At 39.6% G+C, this 16,187-nt stretch overlaps 1 protein-coding gene across 6 annotated transcripts in view; it reads left to right on the top strand.

Annotated features, from left to right (window-relative positions):
* The window catches only part of GK (glycerol kinase), a 77,259-nt gene that overhangs the window by 15,468 nt on the left and 45,604 nt on the right, over positions 1-16,187 (top strand). For 3 of the 6 annotated variants that reach the window (XM_043458902.1, XM_043458904.1, XM_043458900.1), the window contains exons 4-6: positions 3,237-3,314; positions 10,433-10,516; positions 14,201-14,277. In XM_043458902.1, coding sequence (XP_043314837.1) covers positions 3,237-3,314; positions 10,433-10,516; positions 14,201-14,277 — 239 coding nt within the window. The remainder of the gene's footprint in view (positions 1-3,236; positions 3,315-10,432; positions 10,517-14,200; positions 14,278-16,187) is intronic. The other 3 variants (XM_043458906.1, XM_043458905.1, XM_043458903.1) reach the window with 1 other exon arrangement.

Genomic DNA, 16,187 nt, shown 5'->3' with positions numbered 1-16,187 from the left:
GAAAACAAAATCCTAAAAAAGTATCTGCCAGATACAAGAGTAATACATCGGGGTGTTTTGTTTGTTTGTTTTTGTTTTTTTATACATTGGGTTTTATATGTGCCAATGATTATAATATCTGTAGCTAAAAGACTTGTATGTCATAGGCTCTTATTGTAGCTTGACTAGGGTGGCAAATTATGAAACCTAAACATGTTACTCTGAAAAAGGGGGTATTAAAATTGGAAACTATTAAGATAAGTACCTGCGCAGTCAGAAAAGGTTTCTTTCAGGAGCATAGAAAAACCTAGAGGATTTTAGGGTAAAAATGGCAAGAATTCAGCTTGTGAAAGGAGTTCAGAAGTTCAGAGACCTGAATCAGAGAAAGCAGTGCCAGACGTGTTTGAGTCTGGAAGAGAGTCCTGAGAAAGCTGGTTCGCTGGACTTTGTCTGCAAGAAAAGCACTTTTGCTTGGCATGAAGGAACCAAATTGAGAGAGAGGGGAAAGAAGGGGTGGTCAGAGTGGAATGTGTGACTGATGACTCAGAGGGCAGTAGCTCTAGATAATGTTCTAGAACATTGCAGGTAGAATGAGCCAATAAGGAAGGGTAGCCTGAAGGGCGTAGAATAGAAACTCCAGGATTGCAACTCAGGAAGCAGACAACTAGTTAACTGCTAATTAATGTAGTGGGGAAGAATAGGAGAGTTTAGTAGAGCATGGATTCCTGATGAGTCCTCATTGTGAAATTCACCTTAACAACCATTGCCAAGGTCCTGCTGAGGTCTCTGACCTCTGCTGTGCCCAGAGCGCTGCTAGGGAATTCCTTTATTTTTGTGTGTCCCACTTCATTCAGTCCCATTCCTTGCGACTGACACTCCACTGTCTGCATAGCAATGATGTCACTGAACGGCAGCCATAAGTAACATGTATGGAGTGGTTACTGTGTGCCAGGCACTGTTTGTTTGTTTATTTATTTATTTTTAATTGGAGGGTAATTGCTTTATAATGTTGTGCTGATTTCTGTCGTATATCAACATGAACCGGCCATGGATATATGTGTGTCCTCGGTTTTAATAGGCATCAATTCAGGTTTCCCTTTTTGGAACCTGGTAAGGCTTGCTTGGTGACTCAGATGGTAAAGAATCTGCCTGTAATGCAGGAGACCTGGGTTCAATCCCTCGGTCAGGAAGATCCCCTGGAGAAGGGAATGGCAACCCACTCCAGGTATTCTTGCCTGGGAAGTTTCATGGACAGAAGAGCCTGGCCGGCTACAGTCCATGGGATTGCAAGAGTCAGACAGACTGAGCGACTAACACTTGCACTTTCAATGTGGGAGTTATTGGTGGTGTCCATTTTACAGAAGATAAAACTGAGACCCAGGGTTACACTGCTAGAAAGCAGAGGCAGTCTGGCTTTGGAGCCTGAGCTCTATTGAACAGTGCCCAATTGCACAATCCCCATTTTGGCTGATCGCCTTGTACACTACTTCATAGAGAAAGTTGAGGCCCTGGCATCTAAATTCCTCAACTTCCTGTCCCTATTCTTAATGTCTGTATCTCTTGCCCCCTTCCCTCCACCACAAGGGGAGCAAATAAGCTTCTGCCCTAGTGAAGCTGCTCCCTGGGTGTTAATCTCATCCCCTCTGTTACTGTAAGAACCAGGATGGTGTCCCATTCATTTCCAGACACCTTCCTCCCCTACCCCCATATTCTTCTTTCTCTTCCTATATTCCGGCAAACATTTTTGTCTTCCTTTTGTAAAAAAAAATCACCCCCCAAATCTCTTCCTTTCACCCTGTGCCTCTAAGTTTCCTGGTAGTGGAATCTCATTCATCTTTGTACGTCTAGGCAAGGTGTTACAATGAGTAACTCTGCGTTGGATGAAGATGATTTAAAACAAGGGAGCTGCTGGTCTCCTTTAGATCTCTGTCGGTCAGAATGTTGCTAGTGTGTTTATTCTGGGGTACAGTGTGAGTAATTTGGACAGATAGGTGCATGTTCCTAGAGGAGGTGGTGAAGGGACTTTAAACCATGCTGTATGGAGGTGGGGGCAGTGGAACGAAATTGGATTATTCAGCCTCGGCAAGGGAAGAGAAGCCTGGAGGGACAGAATAACTGCTTCAAGTGTGAAAGGCTGACCTGTGGAAGGAGTCACCTTATTCTTGTATCTCCAAAGAGTGTGGCAAAGATTGACAGGCGGAAGCAACGAGGAAAAGGATTTTTTTCAAATAGCAAAGCTATGCAGTAGAGATTGGTTTGCCTCATGAGACATAGTATCTTTTCACTAGAAGTGCTGTCTGAATGGTCTCATAACAGGCAATTCCAGAGATTTGAGCATAATGGGTTGATTATATTGCCTTTAAGGTTAAATTCTGAAAGAGCACCACCACCCTTTAGTCCAGCATGTGCAACTCTATACATGTGGGGAGTATTAAGAAAAATATACCAATGCTCCTATGCTACCCCAAGTAGTTAAATTAGAATGTTTGCTCCAGGGCCTGGGTACTAGAAATCTATAAAAGCTCTGCAGTTGGTTCTAATATACAGCCAAGTCTGAAAACCTCCAATTCAGATGAATCAAGCTAAACTGAATAAAATGGTATGGAATGGTATTTTACTTAGAGTAACTTACTGTAACTATAGCCCTTGAGTTGTATATAGATTAGTATGAGGTAATTGCCATCACATATTGTACTTACGCCTGATTCAAACTCTATGTCTTGTAAACTATTATTAAAATAAATGAAGAAAACTGAATTTCTAACTAACCATAATACGAGTTTACCCAGCATGAAGGATTCTATCGGTGGCTGGTTTTTTTTTTAATGCAGATGTGTGCGTGCACACACGCAGAGGGAAATTTCTTGTAGCAGTTAGTAAATAAATGAATGAGGTTATTGCTGGTCACCTCAGCATAATAAATAGGGTGTTGTAAACTGGGGAAGTTATTGCATTCCCTTTTTATAAGCCAACCTGCGAGTCTCTTCGCTATTAATCTGGGTCTGTGTCGTGGTGTGCTGATAGTAAAGAGGGAAGGAGTCTGTAGGAAAAAAAAAAGAAGCTTGACTTGGAGGTTCATTTTTCTTGGGCCTTTTGAAGAAAATCAACTCAATACTACTACCAATATTCCAAATGTTTTTTTTTTCCCACATTGTTCTGTTTACTTGTGCCTATATATATTTAAAAAAAAAGAGAACTATCCTCAGATTTTTGCTTGTTATTTTTTAATTCTTTTCTGTTTAATTTTCTCTTGAAAGCTATTGGTGTCAGTAACCAGAGGGAAACCACTGTAGTCTGGGACAAATTAACTGGAGAACCTCTCTACAACGCTGTGGGTAAGCTGTTGTGCATGGATGTCAAATGCAAGGCCTTTTTCTACTTGCAGATGTGGTCATGCTAAAACATCTGGCTCAAAAAGCATGAAGTCATGTTTCCTATAATCTCAAAGAGTCTTCTAAGAAATGGGTTCTTATATATTTACCAATTTCAGATAGTTATTCCCATGTTGAATTAACTCTTTCTTTTGCTCTCCCCTTCCTGATAATCTGTATTAGACAAATGAATCAGTATGGCTAGAACTTTTCGTAATCCCTGCTGTTTCTGACACCTAAAAGAGATCTCACCTCCTCCTCCCCTCAAAACTCAAGATTACACATGTTCCCAGTCCCATATCTACCTCTCCGTAAAGTATTTGTGTACTTGTTCTTCCCATATAGGCATTTGAATCGACTCTGCTGAGCTTATGAAAACAAAAATCTCATCAATTTAGCTCCTTCTGCTATAAACATGGCTATGTCCACAGGATGGAAAGGCTCAATCTCAAACATACCACCATTAGATACCACGCTTTATTCAGCGGAAATAACCACGTATATTTGAGTCTCACTCTTAGCAGCACATGACAATTGAGCACTGAATGACACTGTCACTTAGTAAAAGGAAGATTCTGTTCTAAATATACAATCACTAAAAGGCATTATTCTGTCACAAATAGAAAAGCACCATTTTTTGGTCAATAAAGTAACAGGTTGTGGGTTGGGGAGTGGAGACAGAAGTTGTCAGAGATGGAATGATTTATGGAGTGAGCAATTTTTACTTTGCAGTTACTTTAGTATAGATTGGAAAAAGTGACGTTCAAGCAGAAAATATGCTTAAAAAGTGTTTTGTAAGAGTAGTGTGAATCCTTTGGAAAGAATCTTTATAAAAAATTAAGGTGTTTAATGTTACTGTGTTATAAGAAAGCATTTAGTATGTCTTCTGTACTTGTGATAAAAAACTAAAGATGCAAAAAAAGGTCAAAGAATTGCAGCCAAAGGTCCTATTAGACAAAGTACCTCTTTTGAATCTTTATTTTCTTCTCATTCTCATGAGCAGCTCATTTTGATTATAAGCAGGATATTACAATTTTAGTGACTAGGAGAGTATTCTTTCAAAGACAAATGTTAGCCAACTTTTTATACTAGTTAGGGTTTCACATTTGTTTTCCCCCTCACGAAAGGAAGGACCTACTCACAGGAACCAGAAAGTTCTAATTAAACTGTAAACTTTGAATTGTAGAAATGCAGCTTTGGACTTTGAGTTGTCATTTTAAAATAATGCAACTAGGTTAGTTGAAGTTATGGTGAAGGATTTCAGTAAATGTTTTACCAGGAAGACTTTTTGTGATGTGCTTATTTATTCATTCCTTTTTCTTCTACAATTTCTAGTTTTCTATTTAAAAAATATCAGGCATTCAAAAAAAGAATGACTGAAAACCAAAAGAAACAACTGACATTATAAACAGACCCATAGGAAATCCTAATATTAGAGTTACCAGGCTTTAACCATGATCTGCATGTTCAAGAAATTCATGGGGAAGATTGATAATCTTAGCAAACAATCAGAAATTTAAGGATAGAAATTTTATAATGGTGTTAAACTCCATTGATGAGTTTTACATCATATTAGACACAGCTGAGGCACAGACACACAAAGGTTAAGAAAATGCAGAAAAGTATCTAAAAGAAATATAGAGTAAGATAAGAAGGTTCAACATATTTTTAAGTGGGGACCCAGAAGAAAAGGAAAGCGAGAGAGAGAGAGAAAAGTTTTTTCAAAACTGTTGAAAAATATGCCACCAATTCAAGAAGCACTGTGAATCCCCAGGCAAGATATATACACAGAAAGTCATACACAAACATAGGCTGAGACCTGAGGATAAAAAGAATTTTAAAGTAGCCAGAGGACGTGACTTTGAAGAGAGCAACACTAAAACTTCTAGCTGATTATTTCTCAATGGAAGCAGAGTACAGTGGAATGAAATCTTTGAAGTGCTAAAAGAAAATAATATCCACCTGGAATTCTATATTTAGTGAAAATATCCTTAAGAAATGAAGGTAAAATATAAAGGCAATGACAAACCAAAACTTAGAAAAATCATTACAAGCAAATCCCTACTGAAAGAAAAACTAAGTAGTTTTTTTCTGGTAAAAGGAAAAAAATGTTCTCAGGTGGAAATTCGGCAATGCAAGGAGAAACACAGAGGCCAAGAAAGAGAAAATATGTAGGTCATTCTAACTGAATTTTGACTGTATAAAATAATAATGTATTGTGATGTTCAAAATATATTAAAATTTTAAATACTACATAGCAACAACAGTACATGAAAGGAATATGCAGTAGATGAGGTTAAAGTGTCTTGTGGTCCCAGTACTGTCAAGGATGCATGTTGTAATCTCTAGAGTAAGCAGTAAGAGAGTAAATAATGTATAATAAAGGGGGAAAATGGAATGACTTTTAAAAAGAAGGCAAGGAAAGAAAAAGGAATAGAACCAGGAAGAAAGGACAAATAAGAAGCATTTAAATCCTACCATGTAAGTAATTATATTAAAAAGGACCAGATTACTCTCTTCAGTAAAATCTGAAGCAAAGGAGTTAATTGAAACCGCTAATGAGCTGATGGGATTAGAACAGGAAGATTGGAGAGACAAATTGGCCAGACCTTTCAGAGGAAAGAGACAACTGGTATGTTTGGAAATTGAATAGGGCATAAACATGAGGCAAAAATAAAACAGGGCTATAAGATTTTTAGCCTGAGAGAACAGAAGGAAATTAAGTAATATTTAAAGAGTGCCAACATGAGAGAAAAATGACTTTCTCTCTTGGACAAATTGAATATGGGACTTGGAATTAAAGCTCATTTCTGGACAATTAGAATTTGTGGCTCTGTTATAAAGAGATTGTTCAAAATGTATACTTAAAAGTTGATAACAGGAACTTCCCTGGTGATCCAGTGGGTAAGACTCCATGCTTCCAATGCAGGGGGTGCAGGTTTGATCCCTGGTCTGGGAACTAAGATCCTGCATGCCTTGTGGTGCATCCAAAAAAAAAAAGTTGTTAATATAGTCTCAGTTTATTATAGATGAATTCACCATAAGAATGAAGGTTACATTAATTTATGCAACTAAAGTTTAAGTACCTTTCTGTAGACAGGTTGTGTGATGACCCCTAGGCAGACAGTGACAAACCAGGCAGTTACTATGCTTGCCTTGGTGACACAGAAGGCTAGGGGTAGAAATTTGGAGGCTAGACAAGGAAAGAGAATAGAAAAGGAGGACAGGGAGGAGACACCACTAAGTCATGACAAGGATAAATTCTGCCTCCAATTTTCTTCCACCCAGGAAATACTAAGGTGGCATATGTCCATGCAAATTTTCAGTTGAGAATATCAACACAATATGAAATCTTTAGCAGCTTTATCTTGAAACAAGATGAAAGGGAATTGATGGAAACAGAATCAGCTTTTTACATATCTTTGTCTTCATTTATATTATGGCCTGTGGGTTTTCCACTTTTTCCCTATCTATCTATTTTCTTCCTTCTTGTCCCTTCCTCTTGTAAACCTTTTCTCACTTGAAGCCTATCCAGTGCTTCTTCATTTTTCTCTCTGTTTACTTAGTAAATTATATAAACAATGAACAGTATTTGTTATAGGCAAGCACAGGAGAGGGACAGTCTTCTTTTTTTAATTGCTTTTTATTATGTCAACCATTTTTATGGGGTCCTTGATAGGTAATCTATTCACTCAACCCCTGTACAATAACAGAGAGGAGAAATTCGGGGTCCTATTAGTGGACATGAAACAGGCTTGGTGAAGACGTTGAAGACCAAGAAAGGCTATTTGTTCTTCCTTGTCATCAGGGTGTGTTTGTTGTCTGACATCTTTTATAATGATATGCTTATGAGATAGGAAAACATGCAAAGGCATCCATTGAGGCACAGATGGTCTGTTTTAGAAGCTTCATATGGTCTTAGCGTTTCTATGTTAGTTCTGTGATTGGCGAGATGAACATTGGTGTGGTACCCAAGGTGGAGATAAAACACATCCCTCCTTCCTAGTCCCTGGGCCATGATGCAGCCGTGATGGCCTCACAGATGGATTGCAGCAGCTTTGTGGCCCTGGATCTGAAGCAGGTCTCTGCCTTCTCTCGTCTGTCTTTCGTTTTTCTCATCCCTCTGACTTTTCTCTCTCCCTCTCAGCATTATCTTCATTAATATTTTCCAAAGAATTCCCTCCACTCCTCTCCCCACCATTTTTCTAAGCCTTTTCCTTCCAGAACCACCTTTTTTTTTAGTGGTCTACAGGCCTTGCTGTCTTCTTAATAGTATTGAAAAGGAGGTTTAGATTGACAGATGTACCACAGACTAAACCGATAAAGAAGCCAAAGCTCCACAGGTAATTCAGATGTTAAGTGGGGGAAGGCTTGAATCAACTGATATTTTTGCAAATTCATATACACATTTCACTGATGCTGCCCGGGAAACATTCTGGCCTGACTCGGATGGCCCGGCTCTTTCCCCACTTCTTGGCTAAGTTTCGTCACTCACTACTGAAGTTGCTTGGTGCGCATGGCAAGCCAAGTGCAATAGGACCCTCATCGTGGTAGCTTTCTGTTGAACACAATTCATGATTTAATGTCAAAATATTATTCATAGTAAGGACTAATATCCAGGGAGGCCAAAGTCACTGATGTGAGCCTTGTAGTATATTACAGAAAACCACCAATTAAAATCATGTGTCTCTCAGCCATTATTCCTTCTTTAAATGGTATTACAAACATTTTTTCTAAGGTACTGGATTTAAATTTTCCAGTGACATGTGACTCTTTATGCAGAGAGTGACAGTTTTAGACATTGGACATTCTCTTTACCTTTTTTAAAAAATTTTGCATATTAGTTCACCCCAGGCCAATGACTAAATCTGGTTAGTCATCTGTTGAGATCTGAAGGAACCTTGAGCTCAATTCTTTTATCTTTTCGGAAACTGAGATATGTTTCAGAGTATCAACATGAAAGAAAACCATAGCTGGCAAACCTCCTAAAACTCCTAAGCACGCTTGGTCTTAAACAACAAAGGTGTGGTTTTGTATTGTTTTTCTTGGGAACGGAACAGATTGTTATTTTTTGTTAAAATATGGAATATTCCACTCTGTCACAATCCACTTATTTTTCATTTTTTCATGTCTTTTGTTACATAGTTCTTTGAAAGTCTTACATCTCCTTCAATCCTGGGTAAAAAAATAAACTGCCATATTTTGTGTTGCTTGAATTCCTCAACTCTGCCACTTTAAATAAAAAGAAACTAAATTAGAGTTCAACTTGGAGCTATGTTTTTTCATATTCTATTTAAGGCTATGACTTCTTCTTGGTTACATCTCTATCATAGAGATTTAATTCTGGACTCGGATTCTGGGTTCAAATTCTGCCTTTTTCACTTACTGCCATTCTGTGCCTGTTTCGTAAGTGATTAAGCTGGAGAAATTAAAAATGGCCCTCATAGACTTGAGGATCAATGAATTAATACACATAGGACACTTAAAACAATGCCTAGCGGACTATCAGGCTTCAGTAAGTATTCAGAACATGGCCACTATTCTGAGTTGGCTGATGACCTTTTCAGTCCAGGAATGCCAGATGAAATGGCTGGTTGAAACAACAGGTGTTCTTAGGAGAAACGCAGAGCCTACCTGGGGTCACATGCACTCACATCAGCCATTGGCATCTTGACATTTATACACCTAAAAGCTGAAATAGGTTTCAGCCCCCAAATTTTGACACACATGTTTTCATTCACCGCCCCCTCCCCCAACTCTCCATTTTTCTCTTGGCACCTGATTTCAGAAAATGTCATCAGCTGATGGATAGTCTCTTCCCCTTTGCAAATGACCTCATACCCAGCTTAATTATAATAGCTTAACTTTTAACTAATTACCATAACACATAGCAATTAAATCTGGTTTCCTAGATTTAATGTCCATTGTGGGGAAAGCAACCCCAAAACATTGAGTGTAACTGTCAGCGGTCCTTGCTTAGTCCTTCCATAACCTGTAGCCTTACCTTATCTCACTGTCAGGCCAGTAGTACCTCATAGCAAATCATCCCTAGGAGCTGTATTATTTGCCTTTGCTTCTAGTCAACTGAAAATAATTTAGATGATCTCTAGTGTGGTTTTTTTTCCCCCTTTGGTACATTTCCCTTCTATTGTTATAACTAACCAAAACTGATTCAAATTTCTAAATATTCTAAAACATATTTCTTCCTCTATACTGTTTACTCTATCACTCAGTTAACCTTGGCTTTGAGGCAACTGCATTTTTCTTTACTCTTAAAACTTTGTTTTTCAGAACAAACTAAATCTGTGACACATATATTGGATATGACTTCATTTAATACAAAGACAAATTCCAGGTCACCCAAGTTGGGTTTTTGGAACCTATTCATTTGATGGTGGGAACCATTTAAATCCAGTTTATTTAGTCTAAGTAAGGGACATGTTTTCTAGAAGCAGGCTGTATGGTGTTCTGGACTCTGTTTTCCTTCCGATGTTTTTCTGAATCACTTTGGGACTGAGCAACTTTCTGTTTCCTCTAGACATGCTGTTGCTTTCTGTGGACTTCACCTCCTGCCACCCTTCCAGGGGAGTGCTTTCCTGGAGCACTGCCTTCCCAAATCCACTTGTCTTCCTATGGGTGCCCTGCCCCCTTCAGCAGAGACTAGCAGTTCCCTTAACATTCCATTCATACATCCCCTAGTGATGCACTCACTCACTGCATCACACAACACTTCAGTTCTGCGGTCAGGTCAGCAGTCAGTAACCAACTGAGCCACTTTCCTAACCAGGACACAGACTGTGTGGCCAGGTAGGGAAGAGTCATCTGAACAAGAAGCAGGAATTGACCTGATCTTTGTCCAGCCGGAAATGCTATTGAACCAGAGACTGACTGGACAGCCTCTGTTCCCCTTCTGCTCCACGTCTCTTCCTTGTCTTTTTCTACACTCAAATGGGTAGAAAACTGTTCATTCTGATGAACTTGCCCATGTGAGCCACCATGTCCTAAATGGTCAGGAAGAGAACGCAAACCTTGAATCTGGCCATCTCTAGCATGAATTGCCATTATTTCTCCTAATGCTCCAGCTGCTCCAGTTTCTCCCGGTCCTTCAGATCCAGCTGCCGTTGTTCCCTCTGGCTCTTCAGTTCCAGCTGCTGGCGCTTCCTCAGGTATTGGTGCTCTGTCTCTTGCTCGCGCCCCAGCTTCCAACTCAGCCGTGTTGGGGAAAATTGACTGCTGCTGTTGGTTCTGGATCTAGCACCTCTTCTGATTGTTCTCAGAAATTACCTCCACATGGGGCTTAGTTCTCCTGCTCGGGATCTTCTCTTTGGCTTTTGGTCTCTTATTCTGCTCATGTAATTCTGCCATCTTAGCTCCTTTAATGAGTTTTCTAATTTTCCTTTGTTCTTAATTCAATTAATTTCAAACATTTGTGTATTGCTTGGTAGTGTACCGACCACTGACATTTTCCTCTTTGGCAGTTTTACTAATTCATTCCATGTATTCTAATCGCTTTAAACTCAAGTTACAAAAACAAAAATTCTGCCAGCCTTCCGTGATCATGGGATAATGGAAGGAGAGGGACTTCTGAGACCATCTAGTCTAAACTGCCTTATTTTATATTCTGGAAACCCAGGTCCTAAAGGGAAACGAGACTTGTTTGAGTCACACAGCTTGTTGGTGGCAAAGCCAAAAATGTAGATTTCACCTCCAGTGTTTTGAGTCTCTTCGGTGAGGGTTTCATTCTGTGGATACCAGATACCAGTACTGTGGGTACTTCAAAGCTTTTAAGTGAGGAGCATAGTGCCCCGTTAACTTAAGTAGTCCTTGTCCAAGAGCAATAGAGTCACAGAGCCACTTGATCATCAGTGTGTGTCTAATTTTGTTTTGAAATTAACAATTGAGACAAATTCAGTGTCCTAAAGAACTTACCCTAAAAAAGAGGTTCTCAAGCTTGAGCAGAACACTGAATAACACAGGTGGAAGGACTCAGGCCCTCCTTGCCTGGACTCGCAACCAGATTCCTACAATGCAGGGACTTCCCTGGTGGTTAAGACTCCACGCTTCCACTGCAGGGGGCGTGGGTTCATTTCCCTGCTTGGGGAACTGAGATCCCACATGCCATGCAGCATGGCCAGAAAAGAAAAAATAAAATAAGAATCCTCTGATGTAGGGACCAGGATGTGTGATTTCAAAGTTTTCCAGGTGGTTCAGGTGTGCTTTCTGGATCAGAACCACTGCTGTTGAGTCTCGCAGTGTTTCTTAAAGAGAGGGCATCTATTTAAAAGGTGTAATTTCTGGGCCCCCTCCCTAGACTTATTGTCTTAGAATTTCTGTCAGTGGGATTTATCTTTAAACTCCCTAGTAATTTTTATGTCCATTAAAATATAGAAAAAATGCTGATCTGGAAGGCTTTGAATCAGTAAGCAAAAAAGAGCCTAAAGCCTAGAGCAGTGTCCCTTGATAAAAACTCATGATTCAGCAAACCAGCATAACTAAAACAAAGTTTCACAAGTCAGTTTTATCCTGCCGAGTTCAGTGAATGTTGACATTTTCCATCCTAACCCATCTTATTTCATTTTTTTTGCATAGGTAATCAAAGTTACATTGATTTTTAAACCCCTAGCCCATTGTAGTTTGAAACATGGAGGATAGAGATGTGCTTGTGAATTCTACCTGTCACAGATTTAAAACTTTTCTCTAGAATGCCTCTACTTTGCCCAGCTACTCTGGTCCAGCCATTAATACCTGCTAGGGTTGCTTGCCTATGAGGAAGGTCCACTTGGGTCACAGTCACACACCACTGCCTCTGTGGACAAAGTGGATAGATTGCCATGTTCCCTGGACACAGGAGACGTTGGAGACTCCATCATGCTGCTACTAACGGCTTGTATCCACCCCAGGGCAAGTCATAGAAAAGTCAGCCCCAACTAAAATGAAGTTATATGGGGAAAAAACCAGAAATCCTATGAGTAGTTTTGTTCAGGTGCTGTTTTATTCCTGAGTCAGACAGTATCACCTGGGTCCCCCACCAGTTTGTCTCTTTGAGGTTGACTCCAGATGTGGCCAATTCAGCTCTCTTCCAGGGTGCAGCAGGTCCCAGCTGCACACTCCCAAGCTGAGCTGAGAACAGGGACTCTTGTGGACTAAGCACAAAAATCTCAGGCAGGCTAATCTGACTACACCTGAACCGATCATTGGGGACAAGATCCTAGAGCCGAGGGTAGGGTGGAATCTCAGGCTGAGGTTGAAGGAGGGGTGGTTTCCTAAAGAGAATTAGAGCTACAGCTCCCAGCAGCAGGAGGAATGGATGCCTGGCAGCAAAGAGCAGGGGTCATTGCTTGGCTGTGTATTTCCATGGGCTTCCTCTTTGCCTCCTGTTTCCTTGGTGATGAAGAGCCTTGTTTTCTACTTTGGAAACCAGTATAGCTGGGGTACCCAACCCCCAGGCCATGGACCAGTACTGGTCCGTGACCAGTTAGGAACTGGGCCACACAGCAGGAGGTGAATGGAGGGCAAGCAAGCACGCAGAGCTTCACCTGTATTCACGGCCGCTCTCCATCCCTCACATTACCATCTCGTAGGAGCTCGAACCCTACTGCACTTGAATCATCACCCCTCTCCCCCACCCTGGTCCTGGAACAAATTGTCTTCCACGAAACCAGTCCTTGGTGCCAACAAGATTGGGGACCACAGCAGTATAGTATCCCGAAGTCCCTGATTCGATTCTCCTGCAAAGTAGCCACCATCAAAATCAAGCACAGACTGCCCTCAAGGGAAATAATGCTTTAAGTAATTAAAAAGAATTGATTAAAATCCACAACAGGAAGTAACTGATTTTTAAATGAAGAGAAAGGCATAGTATAGTTAAAGGTGAACCAAACTAGACAGTAACTGCCAGCACTCACATGGGTAGCAGACAAGCATGCGTGATCTTCCTCGTGCCCTTTAAATAGACTGTTTTCAGGAGGCATCTGAGCATAGTCAGTGCCTAAAAATATCGAGTGAGCACTCACAGATTCAAAGTTACAAAAGTTTGGTTCAGAACTGAAATCTGACAAATAAAGCTCAGCTGATACTATTGTTTATCTTTCACAGTTGCTTTGTATACCCTTTAATGCGTTCTCTTTCCCAAGCCTTCTGTCATAAAGCAGAACACAACTTCCTACTAGGGAGATCAGAAAGTGGGTGATAGTTACTCAGTAAAAACAAGGTTGATCTGTTAAAATGGAGAGTTTATTTTATAATCTAGCAAGGAGAAAGAATGGTGACCTTTAAATGATTCGTGTAATGATTCCCGATTCTAGTCTACTTTGAAAGAGTTTAATATAAATAAGCATTCTGTGCATAAGCAAATGAATCTAATTTTTTTCCCTCTATAATTGTGTCAGGTTCTCTACTTTGTCACAAATTGCTACCCAGTTTTTCCAAGGTACAGCCTTTTATACCTAGTACAGTGATCCTGAGCTGTGCATTTTGCCCTGGTAACTAGCCTGCCTTACATTTAGATTTTTTTCTGCACTCATGTATGCATAGAAAGTCCATATCCAAAACAGTTTTTTCATCTTTTTCTGTAAAAAGGAAACAAAATCAGCACCCTAAGGTATGTATTGTTCTCCTAACTTGGTCTATAATTTTGCATAAAAGCTTTAAATTCTCCCTCATAAATTTATCCTCTCTTCTAACAATATGCCCATTCACTTCTAATTTTCTAATTTCTGTCTTTGGAAAGCTACAGCATTTTAATTGCTTATAGAAACTAATCGATCTCCTATCCTTGACAGTGATTTCATTAAGGTCTGATTTTTTTAAAATCAAGTTTTTCATATTTATTGTTGTGTTTTGATCTATAGTGTGGCTTGACCTAAGAACCCAGTCTACCGTTGAGAGTCTTAGTAAAAGAATCCCAGGAAATAATAACTTTGTCAAGGTAAGAGATCTCTTAAAAAATATGCTATTAAAATGCTCATTTAACAGAAAAAAAACTTGGGTATTTCACCAGGCTTTCTGTCTTATTGCACAATAGTTATTTGATACAATTTATAGAATATTTCTCTACAGCTAATTACCTTCCTGTCTTTCTTGCCCTGTGGTGAATTGGAGAAATAATGTTCCAAGATTAATAGTCTGGCTGCTGCTGCTGCTAAGTCGCTTCAGTCGTGTTCGACTCGACCCCATAGATGGCAGCCCACCAGCCTCCACCGTCCCTGGGATTCTCCAGGCACTGGAGGGAATGATAAACTGTCCCAGTGGCTTAAACCGTACTCCTTAGGGAGTGCTTCTATAATTCCACCATGCTTTCCAAATCCTTCTCTCTTGCTTTTTCACCATCCATTAAAGAAAGTTCTGGGTGCTTTTGAGGTTTTAGGCATCTGGACTCAGGGAAAGTAAAAGACACTCCAGCCTTTACATGAATTCCTCTTCCACTTTTCTTCATATGAAGATGCCAAAAAATTGCCTAGTTTTCGGTCCTTATATAGATCTCTCTTTAGACAAATGGGGAGAAAAATTTTAAAACAGGTGAGGTACTTTTGTTAGCAAGGTCAAGTTCTCCTAGTATCCAAAAGGAAATTCCAGAGTTTTTTGTTTCTTTGATTTTTGGTTTGTTTGTTTGTTTAGGGCTTTTGGTTTATTTCCTTTATATTTGTCAGTGGGACTCTTAAATGGTAGTTTCTTGTGGTTGTTTGTTCTGAAAGTGAAAGTGCGAAAGTGAAAGTCACTTAGTCGTGTCTGACTCTTTGCGACCCCATGGACTATGCAGTCCGTGGAGTTCTCCAGGCCAGAATAATGGAGTGGATAGCCTTTCCATTCTGGGTTGAGATCTTCCCAACCCAGGGATTAAACCTAGGTCTCCTGCATTGCAGGCGGACTTTTTACCAACTGAGCCACAACTAGTGCTCAAATCCCATTAATCGCATCAATCTAATAAACCATCCTTTACCCTTACCCACCCATATAACTTCGGTCTTGTCCTGAATATACCATCACCCATTTCCTATTCTTGATCAACCTGCCCTAACCTCACGCCTACCTCCAGCCACGCTTTGCTTCATGGGATGCATGTTTTTCTCTCCAAAGCCATTTTAGGCAACTTTTACACTTTCTACTTAAATCATAAAAATAAGATACTTATATGCTACCTTACTCTTTGGTTTGTGGGATGGCCCTTGGTCCCTCAAATGAAGCATATGTTATTTCTATTATTTATAAGTCCATATGTTATTTCTATTATAATTTTTGAGCATGGATCTTTTCACAGTAAACTGTGAGTTAAGATTCTTAACTTACAAGGTTGCATTACAGTGTTAAATAGTTAGAGATTTTTTACTACGCATATCCATGGGAGGTGAGAAGGAAAAGGGATCACTTCCTGCAGTTAGGTGAGGTGCTAAATGAGAATGGGGATTGAGAAGGAAAAGATAGTTGCATTATTTTGATGTATTTTTTTAATCACTTTCACCAGCCCTTCTAAATATAGTGTTTGATATGCTAACTAAAATGAGTTGCACTGGATCCATTCTCAAGGAAACCTTTGTTTCATTTTTACCCTCTATCCTTTATTCAGTTAACCCTCCCTTTGTTGAATGTATTTGTGGAATTTATGCAAACTCAATTTATGCAAACTCAATATATACAGTATTTAATTGAAGTAACATTGGTTTGTAAAAATCATATAAGTTTCATGTGTACAACACTGTATTTCAACTGGCAACTACTTTCTTAAATAGAACAGCTTTGGGTTGCTTTCATCTGATGTGTCTTTGAGCTCTATTGTCTGCCAATTTTATGTTATTTGAATATGTATGTGTGTTTGACTATGTATTTATTATATTTTTAGCA

Source organism: Cervus canadensis, chromosome X (assembly GCF_019320065.1).
Source record: "Cervus canadensis isolate Bull #8, Minnesota chromosome X, ASM1932006v1, whole genome shotgun sequence".
Classification (NCBI taxonomy): Eukaryota; Metazoa; Chordata; class Mammalia; order Artiodactyla; family Cervidae; genus Cervus; species Cervus canadensis.
This window is presented reverse-complemented; position numbering and strand designations above follow the sequence as displayed.